The sequence below is a fragment of the Blennius ocellaris genome (genome assembly GCF_963422515.1).
Source record: "Blennius ocellaris genome assembly, chromosome: 7".
Taxonomy (NCBI): domain Eukaryota; kingdom Metazoa; phylum Chordata; class Actinopteri; order Blenniiformes; family Blenniidae; genus Blennius; species Blennius ocellaris.
The window spans coordinates 18,823,581-18,840,340 of NC_137656.1; the positions used below are offsets into that span (position 1 = coordinate 18,823,581).

Below are 16,760 nucleotides of genomic sequence, written 5' to 3' on the forward strand. Positions count from 1 at the left end.
AAAGATGGCACATGGAATAGTAAAAAAGAAGAGAAAGCATACAATGATGGACTGGAACAGACGGTCACAAACTGGCTCTTGACAATAGACTGCTGCAGTCAGCTAAAAAGTCATCTCAGTAAATCAGCAGGAAGCATGGCAACAGTGTCAAACAGGCTACTGCTTCTTGAACTGAATCCCAGTCCATCGAAACTGGTTGACAAAACTAGTTCCAGGGGCAAAATATGGAATTATTTTGCTGACAAAGCACACAAAAACAAATACCCAGTGGATCTAGCAGAGTTTCAAAGAGAAAGTTGATCCAAAGCAAGCAAAGCCAGGTAACAATGCACTTCAAGATTGTAAGTGTAAGCAAAGCATCTTAGTTACGACTGTGCAGTGGCATTGCTTAGTTTTTACCTTGGCGCGATATATACAGTATAATATAATGATATTGTGGGGGGTTTTTCTATTATCAATATTATTACTACACACTACTGCACCAGGTTCACAACACTGATTCTCAGTAGGATCAGATGCCATTGAAGAACATTGTATTTGAATTAACCTGCACAAGAAAAAATAAACAAACCTCTTTTCAATCAAATTAACACTAATCCTTCAGTGACAGGACGAGGCATTTTTTTAAAGATAGAAAAACAAAACATGGAAAATTTAAAGGGAAAAAAAAATGCTGAATGATGGCTCATTCTGCATTGATGTATTTCAAACAGCTGCTCTTATGGCTTGTGTAGCAAGTCATCTTGCAATCTGGAGCTCCGCTTTTCAAAGCTCCAACTCCGCTGGAGTCATCCTCAAAAATCTGGCATCGTAACAAGACAAATCCCTTCCTATCTGCACCATTGCTGAAGACAAAAGCGTGGCTCTCATTTGCTGGGTAGAGTACGTTCTTTACTTGCAACACCCCCAGTGTATTTGAGGAGCCTTGGGACTTGCCATTTTTAATCAGCAACGAGTGGATTTGTCGTGTCCCTGTTCTATCCAGCATTTCTATCCATCCTTGGAGGGTTTTGCAATAGATTAAGTAGCATTTTCATTTAGCTGTGGCGTAAAAGTCTCTCCAACTATTTATGCATCCAAGGTTTGGCGTTAGAATAATGACAGAGGTTTCTATTTATATTATGAAATTATCTCAAATTGCACTTTAAAAGAGAGGACTTTTAGAGGTCAGGTGCTATAAGTTGACTATACACAAGGGATAATCAGATAATCCTGTTGAGAAGCTTGCCTTGTGGCATAAGCACTGTGCACTGACAATTATGTCAATGAATAGTGATATTACTGAAATGATTGTTAACAGTTGTAACCAATTTAAGCCACATGGGAGTTGGGGTTGTAGCAGCGGAATTGTATGTGATATAATAACTCAAAAGCGATTGAAAAACTCATTTCCACAAGACTGAATTTTCACAAGGGGGGTATGCATAACTTAACCCCGAATGCACTTCGAATGCTCAACACAATGAGCAGCATGTGATGCATCATTGCCGTTATTTAAACGAACCACCAACATGTCTTATCAGATGTATTACAATATATAAGGCTCTGATAGAATCTCAGTAGTTGAGGTCAGAGACAAATATATTGTTCAACTTAGTTGTAACTAGAGTTGAGCAACTTGTAGTGATGACTGATGTCTTGTGTCTCCAGAATGGTTTGACCATGACCACTCCCTAAGAAGATGGATTTTACTTGACCCCTGAGATCGTTTTTAGTGGGACAAGACAAATATTTCAGATGTATCACACTGAGGCATCATGCTGGAGGTGAGAGGAGGTAAAGGGAGAGTGAGGGATAAATAAAACAGGGTTGGGAAAAGGGAGAGAGAAAGGGGAGAGGAAAAGTGCAACCTGCCTGCCTCACTGACAGTTGACTCTGTTGGATGTGACTTTCACAGTCTGCTGGCGGTTTGTGTGGAAGCCATCACATCTGTGACTGGCCGTTTGATTAATGAGCCTCTCAGCTTGTCTGTGCAGTTTGAGGTGGGGCCACGGCCTTATCCCAGGCATCACTGATTTATTCGCCTTTGGAGCAAACCTCCAAATATCGCACACACTAAAATGGAATAGTGGAACATTCACACACATGCAGGCAGACACATGTACGCCCTCCATGATACGCTTACAGTATACAAGTTGGTGCAGTGCAGATGCGCACACGCACAGCCGGGCACGGAAACAGACTGATGCTCACGAGCTCGTCCCACCACCTGCTTACGGCTAATGAAAACCTCAATGTGTCAGTGCTGTCCAGGGGTAGCGGAGACAAAACACACCATGTATAACCAAGCAGACAAAAGATGTATTCTGTCTCCACCAACACAAACTCCCATCCCAAGCTGTCAGTCAGTGGAGGGGACGCACAAGGGGATCGACGAGAGAAGAAAGAAGCCCTTCCTCAATGACACATCACACTCTCCTGATTTTCAAAAGTGACAAGTCTTTTGAATTCCTGGCCTCGCAAGATGGAGAGTCTGATGATGGCTTGAGAGCATTTCTTCTTGTTTCTTTGGCAGCGGCAGCCATGAAATGTCACTCTGGCTAACCTTGAAGCTTTCTCCTGTGTTGTTTAATGCTTCCAAGACTAGAGCAACTAACTGTTCAAAACAATGTGGTAACATCACCCTTTAAGTCAGATAAACGATTCGAGAAATACTTCCAGGTACATAAGTGTGCATTAGTGTGTGTATGCCCTCAAAAGAGATGCGTGTCCTCACGCACACACACACACACACATGCACACACACACACACACACACACACACACACACACACACACACACACACACACGCACGCACACACACACACACACGCACACGCACACGCACACGCACACGCAAAGCTGAACACACACTCCCTCATTCCCTGAAGCGTAAAGTAAGACCATTAATCCAGACACACTAAGATCCAGCTTCTCCCCAGGTTGATCAGCGTCCGTGGAGGAAGACGAACATTCTGACATATTTGTTTTTATTTTATTCCCTGAAAAAAAGGCCCGCCATATGGCAGCGCTGAGGAACAGATGGCGATTGCCCACTTCCTGAAAGCACAAGCGTCTATCGCCGCAATTTAAGGAGCTGCTCAAGCAAGAGAATGCCACAGACTGGCATTTTTCCACAAACTGCTATTGTTATGGACCTGGGGGGTAACAGAAACAATGAGACAATGCAGAAGAAATGCTTTAGTGTTCAGTAGTTACAATGTAGCTTACCATATTATGCTTTCAAATCTATGGGTCAATGTTACTAGTACTTTCGTAATGCCAAAGTGTGAGCAATAAAAACATGGAGATTAGTGCCTAGTAAGAAAATCAGCTGTAAAAATATCATAAGCTACAGATAACTAAGTCTAATATTACTGCTGACAGAAGTAAGAAGTCTTTGTGTTGGTCTAAAGTAAGAATACCTGAAGGAGCAGAACTAGTGCATTTCGGCCTTTCAGAGTGTCCTTGGATGATGTTGGGTCCTTATATGATGGAGTGGAGGAGTGCCCTGTGACACATGAAGCTTCATCTCTCATACTTGGCTGCCCCTTATCAACCAGGTCAGAAGACCTTCACTGACATACAGACACACAGAAATGGTTTCAAGAAGTCACCTTGGCAGATGATAGTTAAAATATGACTTTTGTCTGTGGCCATACCACACTTTTTTTTTTTTTTAAGATTTGTTTTAGTTTGCTTGGATGGAGAAGAAAAATGATAGAAAAGATAGTGGCACATAAAGGCCTTGTAACACAATCACAGTCAGAGAAGAAAGAGAAGGGTCACTGCTGCAGCCATTAATTCCAACCTACACAGGGGTTGAGTCTCTTTGGACTGTTTTGTGCAAAAGTATGCTGAAACAGACTTACAAGTGTTCGTCAAAGAAAACAGATTTCAAAGGGTGACCAAGGACAAAGCATCTAAGTTATCCATTTGTAGATTGGTAGTCGAAGAGAAACTATTCAGCATCAGTTGAGTCATTTTGATTCCAAGTGTCTGCAGCAAAGAGTGGCTCATGAGTTGAAGTCAAAGAAAGAGGAAATGTGGACGCTATTCAAATCAGTGGATCAGAGCAATTATCAGAAACTCTTGGTGTGCAATTTGTTCAAGGTGACATGTCAAGCACTTATTTAACCTGGGGTGTATAATGGATTTAATTGTGGCATCTAACAATCTGAACTTTATTTCAATATGTGCTGAAGACAAGTCAATAAATATTAGGATGGTTGATATAAACCTGAAATGATCTGTAGAAATGTTCAGGTCTACCCATGGACCTTGATTATTGAATAGTTTGTGGTGTGGTATTTCTGTGTATCAGCACCAATGAAGAGAGTTAAATGACACAATGTATCTATAGAAAGGGCTGATAGTACAGTAAAATGTCAAAAACCAAAAAGGAATGTGGTATAAATATAAGATGTGAATAAAAACTGCGAGGATATAGGAAATGTATGACAAAAAGAACACTGCACATCCAAACACAGAAGTAAGACTTGCTAATACAGACTTCTCTTGGACACTGACTCTAGCTTTTGGTCAAGTTACTCCAAAAACAGTTACTCAGTTATCCTTCCTGACAGTCAGTCCATCATTGGTCCTGCCATCCATTTTTGAGACGCATCATTCATCAAACCACATCAACAGCCAACAGGTTTGTCAGCCTACACACCATTCAGTCAAATTACAACATAACATATCATTCAGTGAGAACTATTTTCCACTTTTCCATTTACATCTTTTATATCATTAACAATGTACCTTACTAAGTGAGCCCATTTCACTTGCAAAACAAGTCGGATAGAATGTTGGCACAAATACATAAAGTGATTCATCTACCCAATGAAACGGCCAGCCTGCAGGAAGTCAGGTCAGCCACTCAACCCTGGGGGTCCTACGGTGGTATTAATCAGTCTGGTTTCTGCTGAAAAGCTCAATCTGCAGATGATGGATGAACCATCATGCTGGGGGAAGTGAAGTGACAGGTGACAAAGAAGGACACACACACCTGTATAAATCCACCTTGGCTCCTGTCTGCCCACAATGTTACATAGTCAAGGTAGCAGAGTAAAAATGGATGCCGCGCGCGTGTGTGTGTGTGTGTGTGCGTGCGTGCGTGCGTGCGTGCGTGCGTGCGTGCGTGCGTGCGTGTGTCTACAAGTGTCTCAGCATGTGTCCTGCTCTGCTAATGAAGTCATCTGGGCAGTGATTTACCAGCCCTATTTTAAAAGCCCACCACCCTTAACTCATAGCCTTGCACCATTAGAATGTGATATAAACTCTGGGCACAATAACTGTCCTGTCACTATAACAATATATAGAAGGCAGATGATGGGCCAAGTTGTTAACGTGTATCCACACGCACGCACGTACTATATATGGATGTTTACAGGAAATGCAGGGAATGTGAATCATCACATTGAAGGTCAAAACGCTACAATAACTTTTGCAAGCAAAACGTAGTGTCAGAACTAATAATACATAAAATCAAATGGGGAAAAAAAAATTATGCTGTGGTTGTGTCCAGCAAGTGAAAGTGGTAAAAGAGTAATTGTTGTGGAGCCTCTATGAAAACAGCTGAGGGCACTTCAGCCAGAAATTATGTAGAATGCTTTATCTTTATCTCCTCTAACAAATGGATCAGGGGATCAGACATCAGTGTGCTTATCCTATGAATGGCCTTTTATTGCTTGAGAAATATTTCTGAGTCAGAGATGGATCTGAGAAAAACTTTGACAGCTTACATGTCACCAGCTATGGAACTAACTTCCCACTCTGTGTGAGTGACTCAGACAGAACTGAAGCCATTCACCAAATCCTCCATGAAATCTGCTCCTCTGGCCAACAAAAGAGACGCTAATGAGGGAAATGACAGAATCTCAACACTTGGAGACTGTGAGATTAGGGTGAATTATGTAACCTTTACCCCCTCCTCTCCGAGCTCCCACTCCCACATAGTTAATGGTTCCGAGTCAGATTTGACTCATCTCCCTTGTTATGTCACTCACAATCTCAAACTGCAACTTCAATCTCTCTCTCTGTCTCTTCCTATCTGACTTCATTCAGTTTCCATTCATGAATGCCCAAACACTAATTTGGCTCAGTCATGCAATGACAGTATCTGTTTTAACATGCAACAAAGCAGCATATAAGGAGAGTGTGTGTGTATGGGGGTGGGGGAGACGGGGCAGAGGCATGAAGGCGACAAAGCTCGTCACAGCACAGCACAGGGCTGCGTACTTCACCCTTATTAGGCCTGTGTCCTTGGCAGATGCAGAGCTTGCCCTTTGTTAGAAAGGTGTGTGTGTGTGTGTGTGTGTGTGTGTGTGTGTGTGTGTGTGTGTGTGTGTGTGTGTGTGTGTGTGTGTGTGTGTGTGTGTGTGTGTGTGTGTGTGTGTGTGTGTGTGTGTGATACAATGGCAGTGATTTAGAATGGATTGGGCGTAGGCGTGGAGACAAGGTGCAGTAGCCCCATAGCTCCCTGATAGCTGGCAGCGTGACAGCTGTGAATGGAGAACAGGGAACAGCCTGAAGTATTGCAATCTAATATGTGTCACATACCTGCATAAATATTTATGCCTGTTGCAGAGCAAAAAAGAAAAGGGGGGAAGCTTGGGGAGGAGCTGAAGATGGGACAGGAGCAGTGGACTTGTGAAAAAAAAAAAAACAAACAAACTTCAATCAGGTGACACAAGACCAAATGACAATGATCTATTGTAATCTTGAATCACTCATCACACACAGTGTCTCAAACAGAATGCAGGAAGCTGGCCTTAATTCATTTACCAATGAATTTGCCTTAGAAGTTGGTTGCACATGTTTGCATTTGTGATGAGACGACTTAAAGTTTCAACTCGCACAGCATATTAAAGCACTGAAAATCAACTTTCCCAAAAAAGCCTCCATTCTTCAGGTGTCAAAAAAGTTTGTATCACAGACAAAGAACAGGGTAGCTAATTGATCCTGTTGCAGTATTGAAGCTTTCAACGTATGAGAGAGCTGCAATAAGGAGATGTGTATGTGTATCTGTAACAAGTGAAATGTTTTACCTGTTGGCCAGCAGAGTTTTGAAGGTGACCTGATTCATGCCCTGATAGACTGGCAGCAGCCTCGGCCAGTCCCATGCCCAGTCAACCACGACACTCTGTTGATGTATGAGGATAGGGTATTGTTAGTTATTAATCAGGGTTAATATCATCAGTGCATTACCGCTCCAGCTGGGACCGACTAACAAAGGAGAAAGGGTGGGGGGGGTCTCCAGTGCAGGCCACCGACATCAGGCGATCAATCATGTCCGCACAAGAAGGTTTTTATTCCAATAAGACAGCAATTAATTTATAAATCCATTTGGGGGGATGTAGCCATCATTTATAGAAAGATAAATCAATTTTTGGAGGGAGTCGTTACTCTTCTTGCTATGCCTTTTTTCTCTCCATCTTCAATGGCACCCCGCCAGCCCCTCCCTCTCTTTTTCTTAAACACGCGCACACATGCATGCACACACATGGACTAACACACTTGGTACTATCACCATATTGGGAAAGCAAATAAAAATCAGATTGCTTTGATTGCAAAAATGTCACTCTTAACTCCAGGCTGAGTTTTATTGACAAAAGGAGGAGAACTCCACTCGTTCATTCCATCCAGCCAATCCCCCTCTGCTTCTTCCTCATAGGTGATTGATGGATGTAACTTTTTTCCTCCTCCCTCCATTTTATTTGACAAACAACACAGGCACCTGAAGCGGAGAAGGCATTTTAATCATTCTCTTAATAGGGTGTTTCTATGCAAAGCTATGCAGCCTCCTGTGATAAGCCGAAAACAGGCCAAGTCCTCGGATTAAAAGTGTCTGTTGATGAAAAACAATAGCAACAACAAAGCTACATTGTAAAGGATCACAAATATATAAATGTATCTAATTGATTTTTTTTTTTTTTAAGTAGAAAGACTGACAAGCTTATCTTGAGGGAATACTTGCCTTTGTTTGTTGTCTTGTATGATGTCAACAATATTTCCCTAGTGGGAGGGAAATAATGAGGAAAGTGGACTATTTTGCCAGTAAAATAAAGCTACCTGTAGCAAGACTTAACCCCTTTCTGGAGGAAAAAAATATATATAACAATTAACTGAACATCATGGTGGAACTCCTGGGGATAAGTTTGGGATAAGAGGGTATACGGTTCAAAGCTTCAAAGAAGTGCACTTTAAGATGGCGCTCTCCTTTAACATTACTCATTTCTTTATGAAAAAAAAAAATTCTTTAGTAGTTTCACCTTTTCCGTGCTCTTTTCTTCCTGCCAGCCAAACTTTGGCTTGGAAAAGGCTGTGGGGAATACGAGAGCCAAGCCCCAGAAAGACTTGACAACTTCAGAGACTGCCACAGTATCCAGTTCACCAGAGACTCAAACACTCCTAACCTTCAACATTAAGCCCTTGGCCTTGGTTAATAGAAAACCACACCACACTGCATGCACATGCGCACGGCAGAAAGTCTTAAAACTTAAAGAAGCTTGCTTGAATAATTCCTACAAGAATCGATTTAAAAATCACAGAGACAACATTAGTGATAAACACACGTTTGGATTCCAATCTGAACTGGTTGGACAAACCTGATCCAGCTTCTTCCTGCCAATATGGTCAAACTGGTAGAGAGGGTTGAAACTGTCGGTACCCATGGGCCCGACAGAGCCCAGCTCAAAGTTCACCGACTGAGGAAGATCATCTGGCAAGTCTGTGCGGTCACTCAGTTTAGACATCAGCAGCTCCTGTAACCAAGATGTGAGGAGATACATGAGCAATGGAGATATACTCCGATTGATAACAGTTCCAACAAATGTGTAAATATAACACCTGGTAGAGCAGAAAGAGTGGCCAAAGTTAAAACTCCAACTTTCTCAAACTTAAACAGCAACAGCTCACAATCAAAAGATTTCAGCTCCCAGGATCATTTGGTTTACAAATGATCTTGAACATGATCTTACACTTCTCAGGCAAGCACCACAATAAGAGTGATGGTCTCAAATCATTTATTCCAAAATGAATCAGCAGCATTGAAGGAAAACAAATAAGGAGTTCTCAGAACAAATTTTCTTTGTACACATTGTTACTTTAACCTCTGTTGCCATTACTTGTTGCAGGTGTCTTCAGAGAAGTACCGTATGAAGTAATGAGCCTGTGTACAGTATGTCTTGGCGTGTGTGTTCATGGTACACGGGTGTCCTGTTGAGAATTCACTGTGTTCCCATCCGTCAGCTTGACAGGCCCTCTGAACCTTTTCTCCCTCCACATAACCAGCGGCCCATTCTGTCCCTGACCTGCGTGCTCTTGTGCTGACCTTGGTTTGGGTCGACATGCCGGAGCTGAGGGAAACTCAGACCACATTTTTGGGAATCCCATTCATAGTCACGCACACTGCTGTGTGAAGTTACTGTTGTTTATGAGTTACATCAACAGCAGGAAATTTACACCGCGCTTGCGAAAACTGTTAAAAACACATGAGGGAGGCACACCATATTTGGTCACAACCACTGATGTTCGGTTGCTTATTTTGACTTGATACTAAATACAAAGTCCTGCTTTCATAAATACTGAAACTGCAATGATAAATAGCCTTCACACAAAGACACCATTCACCTCCAATTTAGTTGTGTTTCTTATGAAAGGGAGAGTCCAGATTTTACAAGCTTATTTAGAACTTTTAGAGGAAAATTTATGAGTCATACTTTCATATGAGCGTATGCTATAGAAAAATGGGAAAAGGTACGTTGGTGGATCTAAGTCTATTGATTTACTTTGTCAACAGTAAGACTTTTTCCAAACCTATATTGTGATTAACTGATTCACTTAATGTTTTCAACTTGGTGATATATAAATGTAGTGCACTGTATGAGGGGCTGATTTGAATTTTCTATAATCGGGACTGCAACGAGCTTCAGTGAAGAAGTTTTATCAAACCAGCTTGAGAATCACTTAGGTCTCCTCAGAAGTGCTTACTGCCTCCATGAGGCTTCGTCGTCTCCACATGCGGTGAGAGTGTACCACTGGAAATCCACTGAAAGTTCGCATTCTCTGGGTCACCTGAACAACAGAAGATGAGAAGAAGCATACTGCACACAGGCAGCAGCCCCCTTCCCTCTGTCTCCCTCTCCTGAACAGCCTGCGGCCTCAGGCCAGCAGCCACCTAATTGCTGGGGAGAGCAAGTGCTTCCCTACCTCATTGCCTTGGATGATGTGATAGATCTGCCTCAGGTAGTTGCTGCCACCTGCTTTGTGGCAGACCTCCAGCAGCATCAGGCCTATTTTCTGCTCAGTCAGTTCAGCCGCAGCAACTCCTCTCTCCCTTCTTTGCTCAAATACACTGTGAAAGAAACAGAGGTGGGAAGAAGGGGGGTGGGTGGGACAGAAAGCATAAAAACAAAACAAGAAGAGGGGAGGCGTCAGCTCGTATCGTAATATCACCCCCAGCAAAGGAAGTGTGTTGGGTTTTTTTTTTTTTTTTTAACTTTTGGTAGGAATTTGGGATAAAACAGAGAATTCGATACACAAAATTAACCAACTCTTGAGCTTAAAATTTATGTTTTTCTTCATTTTCTAGAGAGAGCAGCCACTCCAGAGGGCAAATGAACAAAAGCTGCAATTCATGGCAAGAAAATAAATTACAATTCGCTCCCATATCCGAAGTCCACCCTATTCAGTCAAGGCTCATTCCGGCAAAAATGAGTGAGCAATGCAAACTAATTATTAAGGTTTGAATAAAAATTAAAAAAAACAATTTTCAGTGTTTTCATTACAATTCACGAGACACATAGAGGTGTTTCACCAAAGGATGCTGTTGTACTAAAAGTGAAAAGTGATTCGGTGTGTGTGTGTGTGCGTACATGTGTGTGTGTGTGTGTGTGTGTGTGTGTGTGTGTGTGTGTGTGTGTGTGTGTGTGTGTGTGTGTGTGTGTGTGTCAAGGTCCTCAGTCCTCACACATGCACAGTCCCCTGCCCTGGCAGACGCCCGCATCATTTTCCTGCCCTTCCTGTATGGATGGATTTCACACTACCGTCCATCAAATCTTCCCCTTCACATACACTTGCTGTCATTGTTCTCCCTCTCATTCTCCCGCTCCCTCTCTTCCCCTTTGTAATTATAAGGTGGCAGAAACAGTGTTGCCTGTCAGACAGCCATTGGCTGTTTGACATTGAGAGTGGCAAAAGAAGAGGAGCCCCATCTCGTCCATATACATCGCCTCATTCTTTTGCCTGGTGGCCTGGCGGTGGTGTTGTCGGCGATGGTTGCTGTGCATCCGTGTCAGCACCTGCGCTGTATCCTTTCCTGTCCATCACTGTGCAGGTGAAGCAGATGATTGGATTCAGTCAGCGGGGTGATTAATGAGGGCCCCTCCGGATTTGGGACAGCCTATCAATCATGTCATTAGGGCCAATGTGCCCTGAAAGAGGCAGACCTCCGCCAAGGAATAACTGCATTCATCTTCATCTGTGTATGCATCCCGTCAGCCCAGCCAGGGTCACCATGATGGAGAACAATAATCTTCTCCTCTACAAATTACTTTGCAAAGACAAGGTGGGTGCTGTGGAGAGGAGTTGGGGGGGGGGGTTATAGTTGGGTAAGGTAAGACGGAAAGTGGGATGAAGGTGCAGAGAAGGGCCCGCAAAAATGGGCAAATGTTTTTTGTAAAGAGGTTTACTTTGTTTTGTGTGTGTGTGTGTGTGTGTGTGTGTGTGTGTGTGTGTGTGTGTGTGTGTGTGTGTGTGCGTGCGTGCTTTTAGGAGCTATTACATCCTCCCCTCTCTCTCTCTCTGACTCTCTCCCTCACTTTCTGACACTGTATTCTGATTGTTTACAAGCCAGGCGTCACTTCCCTGTGAAGGTTAGTTTAATGAATAGTAATGATCCCACTGAATGCCTCAGACAGGTGATACATAATCACTCTTCTTTCACTTATCCACTCAACCCCCTCACCACCCCTCCACTGCTCTCTCTACTCCAGTTTTTTTTCCTCCCCTGCTCATCCCCTCTTCCTGTCACTGTGACAGACAGCATTTCCGAGAACTGGCCATAATCCACTCAGTGTTTTTATTTATTTCATTTTTTTAAAATTGTTAGACTGCTGAATCGCCTTTTTATGAGGATGGATGCATCTAGAGTTTGTTATGATGAAGTGTGCAACCAAAGACACCGGTTCTGGGAACGAGCTGCAAAATAAGGAGCCAAAGGTCACAGATCCCCCCAAAATGAAAGCAGGTTTCCCATCACTCCAACCCGCAGTCCACTCAATCAGGTGGCACGTCCATCATTTACCATAACAAACACGTTTGTATTTCATTGATTTTACTCAGAGTTGTTTTTATTGAAAAACTACCTTGATGATATGATAGATCAGATTTTAAACGCTCAATTAAAAATACACATTTGTTTCAGTGTTTTGCCTAGGATCTTTTTTCATGTCAAGAACCTAATTGCACTATCAGTCAGTTTGACAAAATTGACCCTTTGCCTTCAAACTCCATCTTTTTATTGACGAATCACAAAACAAATATATAGCAGGAAAATTAATTTTTATAAAAGCATGTTTTTCCAATCAAAAGTCTCAAAATTAAATAAAGTCATTTTTTTATTGATGGGTCGTTACTGATTGAAAACAAATAGCACTTTGCTGAAAGGATAGAATCATTTATATAAACTACCATCAGCACGTCTCTGACCTTGACCTCATGCTTAACCATTGTCGTTGACCTCTCACCTGTCTGAGCAGAGTTTGCGAGCTTTCTGCAGCTGCATGTTGATCCACTTGGGACGATTTTCCTCCAGAGCCTGCAGTACTTTATGCACTGTGGGTTTGGGAATGCCCTGTCAAAGACCATTAAAGAAAATAAGTAATTGCAATATATCACAACAATATAATACATACACAAATTTATATCTATACACACAATGCCATATTGGTAAAAAGGTTATCCTTAAGTTACAGTACATCAGTAAAGTTGCTTCAGAGTACTATTGATATTATTATCAATTAAAATGATATTACCTTTTGCTGAATGCCTATAGCACCCTGTAGGCACTCCGCCAATAGTGACAGACGTTCCTTTACCCAACGGTCCAGAGCCAGACCACTGATCTCTTCCCGTGTGTCTGGGTCTTCCAGGCCCTGGATCAGGCAGCTCAGAAAGGCCCAGAGCAACAGGCCCACTGAGCGCAGCTGCCGGACATGTTGAGAGAGGTGTTTTTCTCCCACTTGGAAGAGGAAGCGGATGGGGAGAGGCAAGGATGCAACAGCCAAGGGCAGGTTGGTAAAAATGAAGGACAATGCTTGAATTGATAATGATATGCCAGCTGGAAGGAGAAAGAAACCATGAGTTTCAAAAGCAGACAACAACAACAAAAAATAAAGCGTTAAAAACTGATTTTAGAATGTTACGCGCAGTGTTTGCATACTCTTTGTGACTGTGTCTTTTCCTCTTGCATCCAGATGTGTGGAGTTCCACTCTTTGGGTATTTTAGCCAAAACACTCTCTGGCACAGTGCGCTTGAACGACATTCCACTGGGTTCCTCTGTGGTTTGCCAATCCTGCACCATAGAGACCAGGTGCAGCAGGAGGCTGTCGGTACACTTGGTGACTATTGCCCGGATACATCTGATCACCTCGGGTATTGCATGAGTTGTGTCTGACAAAAATGAAAAGAAAAAGCAAAAACAAAGTCTGAAAAACATACAATTAAAGGTCTTCAATACTATATATTCTGCTGGATCTAATAAAAATCAATGTCTTGATGTTAACACTGTAGTTGGCATGGTTTCAAAACACAGATGCATCTCACGGCATCAGAGGTTCTTTAAAACTATTCCCCAGAAGAATATGAAAAATACTCCATTATTCATTATACCATCAAAGCGTTGCAGTTGTAAATTTCCTCTGAAATGTGATACAAAAGACATAAAAATGAAGGGTGACCACCACCACATTAGAATGGGTCACCTTTCATATTATGTTGTATTGATTCTGGCTTTTGTAACAAACCAGTCATTATGTCACTGTAGTTGCTCATCATTCTAAACAATAAGAGCACCCAAAACAATGACACATCAGAAATCTCACGAATCTGCACAACGTTACAAAGTCAAGTAAAGCTAAATTCAGATGGTTTCCATTAAACCCGGATGACCTGCCTGTAGGACCTCTACTACCTTCTCCAGGTGCGCTGTGTCTTTCATTGCTCTGCCCTTTCATATCCTGCTCATATTGATAGCTGAGCAGCTACAGCATGAAGTTGTATTGCACCCATAAAGTTCCTATAGCTCTGGCTGTAAAACCAAAGGCTACAAAAGGGAGAAATAGTGATGTGTGAAGCACTAGAAGTGCACTGAAGTCTCTAGGGATGCCCAACAAATGTGTGACCTCGGATCCACAGAAAAAGAGGAGCGTGACACAGAAAACGATACAGCTTTTTGAAGGGAAAGCGCTCTGTGTCAGGTGAGACCTAGACCTATTTTTCAAAGTCACTTGATTCTCAGACTTTGTACTGCCTGCTACTGTATTGACTTGTGTATTGATTTGAAACAACCCGCTACAGTGTGATGAAACATCAGTGTAAGTGGAGAAATAGTGAATCTCTGAAATGCAATCTATGAAAGTTAACTCAGTGAGCAGATTAAATAGAAATGGGGGCACTGGGGGTATCCTGTAACCAAAATTATAATACAAAGATTTGGAAGAGTCCAATAATTAAACTAATTATCCTGTGAGGATAAATGATGATTGGATGACATTGAGAATTTCTCTGTGGCACACTATATCTCACTTTCGTTCATTCCTTCTGTCAACCCGTCCCTTGCTCTTTCCCACCCTCTCTCCATACAAATACACTTCTCAAATCACCCTAATTTATGCTACAATAATTACCACTCACCAAGGATATAACAATCACCACTAAAAAGAGCTGCACACTCCACATGAGTTCTGAAGAAGCTCTGTATTAAAGCCAGCCAGGGAAAGGCAGATGTAAAATTCGGTGAATAAGTGCAGTGTTATAGTCCTGCTTTGACGTCGATCAATGCAATGTCAACATTGGCTTTTAAGAAGCAATGGATAGTACATTTAAAAAAAAGAAATACTTGAAAAAACCTTTATTATCTAATTAGGACAAAACTGTATAAGCACTGTACTTCCAGTACCTCCCCACAGTCCCAAAAGGTATTCACTCTAGGCTTACAGATGATTCTAAAAATCCTCCGTAGGTTTGAATGTCACTGTGTCCCAAAGTGATTAAAGTGTCAATAAACTGCAACGCCATGAAATCGTAGTGTCTGCCTGTGGTAATGACTCCTGAGCCACTACATTACAGCTGCCAGTTGTTATTTTACCTGCCAGTGTGTAGAGATGTTCCCATATGTGAGCCCTCTCCAGGTAGGGTTGAAGGGCCATCGCCAAGGCCTTGGGAACATCATTCAGGCTGGACAAAAGATTGAACAATGCAACTATGAAATCATCTCCTGCTTTGCAATTCTCTGGGGGCACTTGGAAGCTGTTCTCCTGACAAAAATCTGGGGGGGAAATAGAATCGGTCTGTTAAAAAAATTCTGTGGGAAAAAAAAAAAAAAAGTGGGGACATTTGAAAATGTCAATGGATTTATGAAATCAGAACATTCAGGATGCAGCTGACACCCACACAAACAATAGCATATAAAAGAAATGGAAAGGATTAGTCGTGTGCACTCAGAGATGTGTAGGTGAGTGTAAAATCTGACAGTTTGTTGAATGTATAATTCAGAAACTATCAACCTTATATAGAAGAATGTAAAAATCTATGCTATGAAACAGCAGCTCAATAAATGCGAACAAAAACACAATAGAAAATGTCAAGACTGCCCAACCTGACTCATGTTAACAGAAAGGATGAACAAAAGGAGTTGTGGAATAGAGGGGGAAGAAAAATCCACATCTGTGTTAGCTGGAGAAAAAAAAAAAACACAGACCAGAAAAAAACACAGAAAAAGAAACAGATTTCAAAGCCCCTGGCTGTGGGATCCACAGTATATGGAGACAGGAAGTGAAAAGGAAGAGGTTTTGACAGGGTGTCCTTGTGGGGGTTGCTGTCTGAGCACAGGGCTGAGGATAGAGGTGTGTGTGTGTGTGTGTGTGTGTGTGTGTGTGTGTGTGTGTGTGTGTGTGTGTGTGTGTGTGTGTGTGTGTGTGTGTGTGTGTGTGTGTGTGTGTGTGTGTGTGTGTGTGTGTGTGTGTGTGTGTGTGTGTGTGTGTGTGTGTGTTAAGTTGACAGGGGTTGCTAAGGAAAGGCCCATCGCTCCAGAGGTGGCAGACATCCAGCGGTCTGTCTGTCTGCTGTGTGGGAGATGACAGCTATTTGAATAGCGGAGTGTATGCAATCTAGCAGTCAATGAGGGGGCGCTATGATGGAGGGCAACATGGCTTTCCTTCTGACTAATGCTGGACTATTTTAAAATGACAGGGCTAAATTAGCTGCTACATTACAGTGACAGTAATATCAGCAACCTTAATAACATCCAGGTAGGAAGCGCTGATACCACTCAAGCTCTGAATAAGAAGTGATTTCCTCTATCTCCACGTCTCTGAGTTTCCCATCACTGTCTTTCACGTTCCTTTTCATCCACAATTATACATCTAACATTTACACTTAACCGCCTCAACCAACATGACCTATAATCAGTCTATTAAGGAGCATTATATGGATTACGTTGGCAACTTGTTCGCTGCCTGTCTGGTAATTGGTCTTTAAGGATAGAATGTTCTG

At 42.2% G+C, this 16,760-nt stretch overlaps 1 protein-coding gene across 1 annotated transcript in view; it reads right to left on the reverse strand.

Annotated features, from left to right (window-relative positions):
• Positions 1-16,760, reverse strand: part of kiaa0825 (KIAA0825 ortholog) — a gene marked incomplete at both ends in the record, with an annotated part of 108,434 nt that overhangs the window by 57,690 nt on the left and 33,984 nt on the right. Inside the window, 7 exons of the mRNA XM_080500037.1 lie at positions 7,033-7,127; positions 8,593-8,748; positions 10,196-10,340; positions 12,733-12,839; positions 13,021-13,325; positions 13,428-13,658; positions 15,355-15,534. Coding sequence (XP_080356163.1) covers positions 7,033-7,127; positions 8,593-8,748; positions 10,196-10,340; positions 12,733-12,839; positions 13,021-13,325; positions 13,428-13,658; positions 15,355-15,534 — 1,219 coding nt within the window. The remainder of the gene's footprint in view (positions 1-7,032; positions 7,128-8,592; positions 8,749-10,195; positions 10,341-12,732; positions 12,840-13,020; positions 13,326-13,427; positions 13,659-15,354; positions 15,535-16,760) is intronic.